At 37.7% G+C, this 9,216-nt stretch overlaps 1 protein-coding gene across 1 annotated transcript in view; it reads left to right on the top strand.

Annotated features, from left to right (window-relative positions):
* Positions 1–9,216, top strand: part of TDRP (testis development related protein) — a 13,533-nt gene continuing 4,317 nt past the window's right edge. The window contains 2 exon segments of the mRNA XM_009999174.1: positions 1–62; positions 64–142. Of these exon segments, the coding sequence (XP_009997476.1) occupies positions 1–62; positions 64–142 (141 nt within the window).

Raw genomic sequence — 9,216 nt, 5'->3', positions numbered from 1 at the left:
ATGAATGCACTAAAATATGTCACTAGTAATTGTCAAACCAAAACTGACTATAGGCCTTTTTTATCTTTATTGTTTTTTTGAGAATAAATACCAGTTTCTTCAAGATGAAGTTTCATCTTCAGTGTCACAACTTGCAACAAAGGTAAATAAATATTCTTTGGAAGAATGGGGAGGGGAAGGTATCTTTTTTTTTTTTTCTTTCACATAGTAGCTATTAAAACACAAAATGAAAATAAGAAGCCACAGGAATAAATGAAGTCTAAGGAAGCACTGAATTCTTGTGGAACCAGTAACAAAAGTGTGAAAAGTAGAAGGGATTTATATTATTTATTCCATTATACATAGCTCAGCCGGGTCTCTGACCACAAGAGGTCAGGGACTTTAAAATCATGGCATCATAGACTGATTTGGGTTGGAAGGGACCTTAAAGATCATCTAGTTCCACCCTTCCCTGCCATGGGCACTAGACCACGTTGCTCCAAGTCCCATCCAACCTGGCCTTCAAGACTTCCAGGGAAGGGGTATCCACAGCTTCTCTGGGCAGCCTGTTCCAGTGTCTCACCACTCTCACAGAAAATAATTTCTTCCTAATATCTAACCTAAATCTCCCCTCTTCCAGTTTGAAACTATTCACCCTTTATCTCATATCTCTTTCAGAAAAGTAGGCATACAAGTAATTTTCTTTTACCTTGATATGTGTCCAAGAATCTTTTAAAATGTTATTCAAATACATTAGTAGAAGATGAAAGAACTGGAAGTTGTTATGATATGCTAGAGCTTGTATTGAAATTCCATAGGTATGGAGAAAAGCATTTAAAAATAGGTTCATTAGTGGAATAGGATACTTTACATTAATATGTATAAACTAAACATCTGTCTCTTGCTTCTTTTTGCTCTACTTCAGATGCAGCATGATTTTCACTTAAAATTCAGATTGTTCTATACCTTTTTCTACTTTTTGGAAGAATTTTGCTCCTTTTTATGAAAACATTACTGTTTATGATATGCCAGATGATGAATGTTTAGGAAAAGACCCTTACAATTATTATTTTTTTTTAATATTGAAGCTTTTTTACCCCTTACTTAGTAATTCAGGTAGGCTTGCTAAGTGTGTATTTTGACTTTTTTTTTTTTTTTTTAAAGTCATTGGGCAAACCACTGAGATGCAGTATTTTTGTGTTTTAAGGTAAAACACTTGTCTTTAAAATGTATTCACACCTTCTCTTTCTTTATTGTTGTTTCTGAAAACACTTCTGCATGGTTGTTCTGCTTTCTCAGAAGCTGTCAGTACAGTGATATTCCAGAAGTTCCAAAATCAATGAAGCTCCTGAAGAAAGAGCAGTAGATGAAGGGCACATCTCTTTAGGGAGACAGCCATCCTGGTCTCTTAAAGCCTGAGTCTCAGGACAGCCCTGATTACCATTCACAGAGGAGAGCTTTTTACCTAGGTTTGGAGGTATAAAAGCAGGAGCTAGTCCTGATGGTTGGAGATGGAGGTTGGAAAATTATTTTAGTTTCTGCTCACACAGGAAGCTGCCCACTTAGCAGAGAGGACAAGCTAACTGCAGAGCTGGATTGTTTTAGTTCCCTCTGCACAGCTCTCCTGAAAGGCAGGTGTAGCTGGTTTAAAAGCCTCATGACATCTCAGAGTGAGGAACTGTGAACTCTCTAGTAGTTCTCCACCAAATGCGGAAATCTGTTCACGCTGCACCTGGCCCTTGGGCCTCTGCAAATCTCATTTTAGGAGTTTCATCTATGTGCTGAGCTTCTTGAGTTAAAAGCACAGTGAAAACTTCATCTACAGCTGTTACTAGGTCAGCTTTTGAAAAGATACACAGAGTTTTGAGAAACAAACTAAATCATTTTAATAACAAAGTTGGAGATGGTGGGACATTCTGGTAGGGCCATATCCTGGAGTTTTGGCTCATGTGCACCACAGAATAGAGTTTGTCTGCACACTACCAGTTGGTTGAGTTGAGAAATTCCCTTCCCAAATGCTTTGCTACCTGGAAGACAAATTTGGAGGGGTGTGGGTTTTTTCACTTTCTGTTATTTGAGTTCTTGCATGTTGTGAATAGGTTTCCTATAATGTGGAAACAAGGCTTCTTTAATTAAAACTGACTGGCATGTTTTTATTATAAAATTGTTGTAACATTATTGAACAGTAAGGTACTTATATGGAAAATTCCATCTCTAAATTTTTATTTTGGGCTTTTTCTTTTTTCCTTTTTTTTTTTTTTTTTTTTTTTCCAGAGAGAAAGGGTGGAGAGAAAGAAACTGTAGGACAAACAATTGTTCCTTCTCATTCAAGGTTGAGAGAAAAATGAATTATTTTTGTTTACATTTATAAAAAAATTCTGCAAGTGTTTTGTGGAGTGCCTCTACTTTGCTGGAAGGTTTTGGTTCACAGTTGTCAACCCTCTGTGAAAATACTTGCAAAGGTCTGTTAAAACTTGACCCAAAAATAATTTTCTGGGAAACTCGGTTCATACATGCTGAGCAGTGACTTTTTAGGGCTTAGCTACTTAGGGACAAAATGGCATTGAACGTGCTGATTCTCACTGCAGGTATACAGCAAGAATCCCCTGTAACTGCTCTTTGTGGTTGCTAACACTGTTGTGATGTGGCTTCTTGTAGCCTGTAGAGAGTGATTTCTGTGCTCCAGAGCCCAGCTGGCCAGGCAGTTGGGGAGTAGATAAGTCTAACCAGAATATCTTGAGAGTACTGGTGCACACTAATAAAGCAGTACCATTTTAGAGTCGTAGTAATATCCAAACATATTTGAATCTCTTGCTTTGAAATGTAAACTGTTTGTCTTGTATCTCTAACGTACTGTCCCAAATCCTTCCTATTATTCTTTGAGTTGGTGGAATTCTGCGCGTTTTTTTTCCTCCCATAATAAGGTGTTCATATATATTAATCATATTCATCTGATGGATGGATTTAACTGTTCTCAGTTAAATTTATAGAGTCCTCCTCTTTGGTATATGTTAATATATATTTATACATATACACACACACATACTTTCTTTTTCTGCAATATACTTAAAAAATTTGCTTTTAGGCAAATCCACTTCTTTAGTTTATACCCAACTGCTGATATTCCCGGCTTGGTGTCTTTTAGCCTAACTTTTCATGAAACTTCTTGCCTTCTAGTAGAACTCTAATGATGAACTATGTACCTTTGACAGTAAAATGAAATGAATATTCTTCTTAGAGATGCTTTACTCTTTCACAGTAGACTCTCTGATTGTTCATTTATTACTCACTATCTGTTTACCTAGTATGGGAAGCTGAGAGTCATGTAAACAATCAGAAATTGTTGGTGTGGTAAAAAATGGTATAACAAGTAATTTTTTAGTAATTTTGTAGAAGACTTACAATTTAAGAGGAGATCTCACTTTCTGGAGCACTGCATAAAGTTGACTGTCAGTAGACATTTGTTCCCTGTTTTATCTAAAGAAAGAAAAATTGTAGTCAACATATGCAATGTATATACAGTTGATTCGCTTGAATCAATATAGGCTACTATACTGGGTTTGGCTGAGATGGAGGTAATTTTCCCCAGAGCATCCCTCATAGTGCTGTGCTTTGTATTGGTAGCTAGAAACGTTTTGGTAACACACCAGTGTTTTGGTTACTGCACAGCATCAACTCTCACCAGGATGGTGGGGATGGGCAAGATCTTGGAAAGGGACACAGCCAGGACAGCTGACCCAAGCTGACCAAAGGGATATTCCATACCATATGATGTCTGCTCAGCCACTAAAGCCAAGTGAATGAAGGAGGGTGGGTGGCATTTGTAATTTATGATGTTTGTCTTATGGAGCGATTGCTATGTGTACTGAAGCCCTACTTTCTGGGAAGTGGCTGGATATCACCTGCTGACGGGAAGTAGAGAATAAATCTTTTGTTTCCTTTGCTTCCACATGCAGCCTTTGCTTTTGCTTTATTAAACTGCCTTTATCTTGACCCACAAGTTTTTTCCATCTTAGTTTCTCCGTGCTTGTCCTATGGAGGAGGACAGTGATAGAGTGGCTTAGTGATCACCTGGTGTCCAGCCAAGGTTAACTCACCGCAGTAACAAAGCAGAAACCCCTTAACTTTAAGGGTTGAGTTTACAGAGTGCAGCTTAGGAGTGAGTTTAGAGAAGCCATAGTGTATGGACAAAGCTGTATGTATGGAAGAAGGTAGATGTCTGCAAATTTCAGAGGCTGCTTGAGGTAATACAGTAGTTGCTGCTACAAAAAAAGATGCTGAACTTCCACATTCTTTGGTGACTGACATCTTTTAATGAGCTGATTCTTATCACTAACCCAAAAGAATTCAAAAAATGAATGAATTAGATTTCTGTTGGCTTGGTGAGTTGAACTGTTTTCCCACGGCATCACACAGGTGCAAAACCATAGTGTAAGGAAGGCAGTATAAATGCGAGTAGGCAATAGACTGGGTTGACCCCTTTTAGCAGATAAACCAACTCTGCCAGGTCTTGCCAGCTTGAGAGATTTCTCTCTGGGGATCTAACACTGGGCACTGATACTGAAGCATCGGCAGAGCAGAGGGAAGGGGAGCGAGGGGGAGAAACAGCAGACAGTTTGCCTAGGGGTACAGACTACATCCTTTACATGGTGTTCCAGAAGTGGCTACTTGTACTGCCAGTTTCAGAAGACACACTAATTAAATGCCAGCTTTTTCATGGTGGAGAAAGAGTACTTCATAAGCTGGAATTTCCTCTACTGAAGGGGAAGAATCTGTGCCCTGCACTTGACTTTTAGATGCCCATTGGGGCAGACAATGATGATGGGTTTTCAGCCAGTTGATGGATTACTACGTATATGTAATTTCACTTCTACTGATCCTTTTAGGTGATTGATTGCACAGGGCATTGTGCTACATGGATTTTCACAATCTAAAATGGAAGAAACAAGAGAACTTCATTTATGGCTGTTCTGATAGGCATACTCTATGCTCTCATAGTCAAAATGGTGTGAGACCAGTCTGTAATCCTACTTCACAGAATACTCAAATGGCATCTTGAGAAGTTTCTGCTTTATTTCTCATTGTCAGCTTTGAAAAATAGTAGACTGCAGCATCCAATCTGGTCTTCTAAAGATTTTGACTTTCTAACATCTGATGTTATAGTTCTAGTTCTTCTTGATAGTGCTCTTTTCTTAGTAGTCCCTTACAGGGGGACTCACTTAATTATTCACTTAATTATTCACTTAATTTTTATTTTATTTTATTTTTTTTTCTGTCATCTGGAGTTTTGACTATATACCTGCTTATATTCTAGTAGTATAAATCAGCACTGATTTTTTAAAAGATCACTTCCTCCAAGCTTAATAATAGCCCATCCCATCAAGCAGAGAAAAAAGCAACTAGCAGGAGGCCTGTCTGCATGAACAAGATGTCCCTGAGAAACCTCAGACATAAAAAGGAAGCACAGAGGAGGTGGAAACAGTGTCAAGTGACATGAGAAGAATATAGAGACGCTCTTTGAGCATGCAGGGGTTGGGTTAGAGAAGATGAAACCCACCTAGAGTTAAATCTGGTGAGGAAAATTAAGAGCAACAAGAAAGGCTTCTGCATGTGCACCAGCAGCAGGGATGGTTTAAAGAAGACAGAGTCTCAGTCTTCTTGGTGATACTCAGTGAATGGGCAAGAAGGAATGGGCACAAATTGAAATAGAAGAAGGATTATTTAAACATAAGAAAAAATGTTTTTACCATGAGAACAGTCAAGCCCTGGAACAGCTTGCCCAGAAAGGTGGATTCTCCAGCTGTGGAGATACTAAAAATCTGGCAGTGGTACATGATCCTTGGCAATCTACTCAAGCTGATCCTGCTTCGAGCGGCGTGGTTGAACTGGATGGTCTCCAGAGGTTCCTTCCAGCTGTAAAGGCTGTGCGATTCTGTGAACTTTGGATGTTGAATGATTTCTTTTTCCACTGACACATGGGAAAGTACTTAAAAGGTTTGAGAATACAAACTAGTCAGTTATGTATATAAACTTAAAAAAAAAATAAAATCTAGGGGTAGTAGTTTCAAGTTTTATGTAGACAGTTATATAAAAAAAAATTAAATAGAGACCTACTGCAAGTGGATTAATGCTTTAGGAGCATATCAGTAGTGTATTTTCATACTTTGAATAACTTTAATCATTTTACATAAAATAAGTTTCTGGTGTGGTGAGTAGTCAGCTTACCAAAGAGTCACCTCTTCGTTACATTTTGACCTTCTTTTGATAGCCATTGCAAGAAAGCTTATTGTTCTGGGATCTGGGTCTTTCTCCATCTGTTCCATAAGAATATAAGAAATTCCCTGCTGATTCAGAGAGTGGCCCATCCAGTCTGGCAGTTCGTCTCAGACTGTGGCAACAGGAGATGCTAGCAGTTCAGGGAAAGCACAGCTTCGCCAGCTTCTAGGGTCTCTTCCCCTAACCTTAAGAATCATTGCTTTGAGATATTACAGAGCATGTCCCTCTAAATAGAGGGTATCTGTTTATGGATCTGCTGTCTGAATTTGTCTAATCCTTTTTGTGATGGTTTCCAGCTTTTTTTGCCTTTGCAGCTGCTGTGTGTCAAACTGGTGGTTTCAGAGAATGGTGACTTCAAGATCTCCTTCTTCAGTTGTACTTACCAGGAGATACAATTGTAACTGTTTCAGTTGCATTGGTGGTGGCCCTTGTCTGTAGGTTGAAAAGCTTTAAAGAACATAAAGAAGAAATGCAGCAGCCTGTTTTGAAGGTTTTTTATTATTATCTTTTTTAGTAATTGTGCAGAGTTGCATTACAGTGGTAGTAAAAAAAAAAAAAGATTGTTGCCTTAATTAGTTCTATTGTTAGCAAAGAGCTTCTGGAAGTGGGAAGTAGGTATATGACCTCCTCCTTTCCTAAGGTTATATTAAGCATGGTACCACTGAGAAGACTCTCAAGAGTGAACTGTTAGCTTCATTTCAGTTGAGTGAAAAGGTCAGCACTGGTGCAGGCGAATGTAGAAGAGGAGGCTTAAGCATGGTAGGCAGAGATTCTGGTTTTACTCTTGCACTTATGGGGTTTCTTTCAGCCTACTCCATTTAATATGCAGCAGCCTTTGTACCTGAGTTTTAACACGTATTAGGAAAATATGGTCTACTTTGACATTGATGTTCTTATGTAGATGTTGCCTTTGTCAACTTCTAATAAATAAGTGATGGAAATATGTATTAAAGGTTTTGTATCAGTTAGAATCTGCTACATGGTTGCTACCCTTACCTACCCAATGCCATGGAATCATTATAAGACTACTCTTTTTTTTTTTTTTTTTTTTTAATGGAAATACTGAAGGAATGGTACAATGTGTACATAGGCACTGATTTGCATACAAGTAGAAAGTGTGCAGAGTTTGTAAATTTTTATCTGGAGACCTGCAGTCACTATCTGCTTAACATTGAATAGAAGTTTTCTAATAATTGTTCTTAAATGTATCTGTAAATTGGAATTAGGTTTAATTAAATTAAATATTAAAAAATCTAAAGTTAAAAATATGGAAAGCTTGTGGCTAGGTATTAACAGGATTTTATTATGAAATGGTTCTTATTTTTTTTTTTTAAATATTATTTTAGCTGTAGAATGCTTTTGTATCCAAAACAATGCAGCAAAAGCTGGAGTTTTATCAGTAAAGTATGCATGATGCAGATTAAAAGAAGGTGTATGTGTAGACTATCCTTTTTTTACATTGAGCTTGTGTGTATAAAAATGCTTATCTCCAAACAATCTTTCATCAATGCTGTTCTTTAAAGGCACTTATAATTTAACTTGGTTCTTGGTCTCTGTCATATTGGTGTAAGAAAACCAGTAACAAGGTAGTTGTGGTTTTTTTCTTAATCTGCAGATTTATTATGTGGCAATGGCTTGATGGAACATCATTAAGGAAGACAAGCTTATATATAAATTAGATTACTGAGGAATATTTGGATCTTTTTCCAGTTTAAAGGCCTAGAGGATTAAGGCAGTAAGAGTTGTTATGTGCTACTTTTGACTGTGGGTTTGCCTATGGTAGCAAAGATTCCTACCCACAAAGGCCTGAAATACAGCTTGATCAAGACAACAGAAGAGGATGGATTTTTTTTAATATATGAAAATCTAAGTGCTTTCTAGTTTTTTTTCCCCTCCCCTTTTTTCTTCAAACAGACTACTACTTTTAATAGCTAACTTCTTGAAGATTCTTCCTGTTTTTGCAAGTGTGTTGGGGCTGAACTACTTTGCAGTCAGAGGAATCCAAATCAGAGCAACAAATCCTCATGTTGAACTTACAGAATTTAACTGAATGACAGAAACAAATAACAGGATTAGCCTTTATAGACTAAAATTGAGGGGTTAGACCATTATTTACACCACAGAAATATTAAATATTGAGTACTGCTTGGAGATGCTGATAGTTTAAACAAGGATTTTGTATAACAAGGTGTCTATTTGAAGGTATCATCTGCAACTTGTCTGGTTTTGTTTTGTACTATCAGCAGTATCAGTCTTTTATGAGATAAGTATGGTGAGCCTGCTGCAGAGATGCAAAGCTGAAGTTAGCTGCCTATGTATTTTTAACACAACTAAAAATAGCATATCTTTAAGTTAAACCTGAGAGTTTGCTTGTAATCTTTACTTGCTTCATTCTCATAGTGAAAAATATATGAAGAAGCTGTTGCTTTTCTTGTGAAGCCTTGAGGAATGCTGTGGTTTATGGTAAGATTAGGTGTGGGTTTAGTAAGAGGTAAGCAGAGCTGTAGCAGAGGTCAGGATTCTGGTAAACCTAGCACTTGTATGCCTTGTCTGTCCATATCCCATGGAGAGGAGCTGGAAATTGCTCCAAGCTTGCTCAGCCTTCCTTCTTGACAGCTCTCCAGAGATTTGCCCAAAGCTAATAAAAATTAAACTGAGTAGCAAGGAAGTCTAAGTTAGTCCTTCCTCCTGATCCTAAAATGGACCTGCTGTGTCTTCTGAGTCAGAGTAGTTGAGGCACTTAATTGTGAGTAGGGAAGGTGTGTGAGAAGTGAAGGTGTAGGACACAGTGGAATGGGAAAACAAGAGATAGAAAATGCTCTGTAATGTATGATAAGGCACTGTTCTACTCCTGTAAATGATAGAGCTTGTGGGTTTCTGAAAGGAGGTGAGAGTATCAGCATTTTTTTATCTGGTGTTTGTGCTCAATTTGTAGGTGATTGTTTTACATCCATGTTTCAC

The sequence above is a fragment of the Chaetura pelagica genome, unplaced genomic scaffold (assembly GCF_000747805.2).
Source record: "Chaetura pelagica isolate M959 unplaced genomic scaffold, ChaPel_1.0 scaffold90, whole genome shotgun sequence".
Classification (NCBI taxonomy): domain Eukaryota; kingdom Metazoa; phylum Chordata; class Aves; order Apodiformes; family Apodidae; genus Chaetura; species Chaetura pelagica.
Note: the sequence above shows the minus strand (reverse complement) of the source record. Positions and strands in the feature narration are given on the sequence as shown.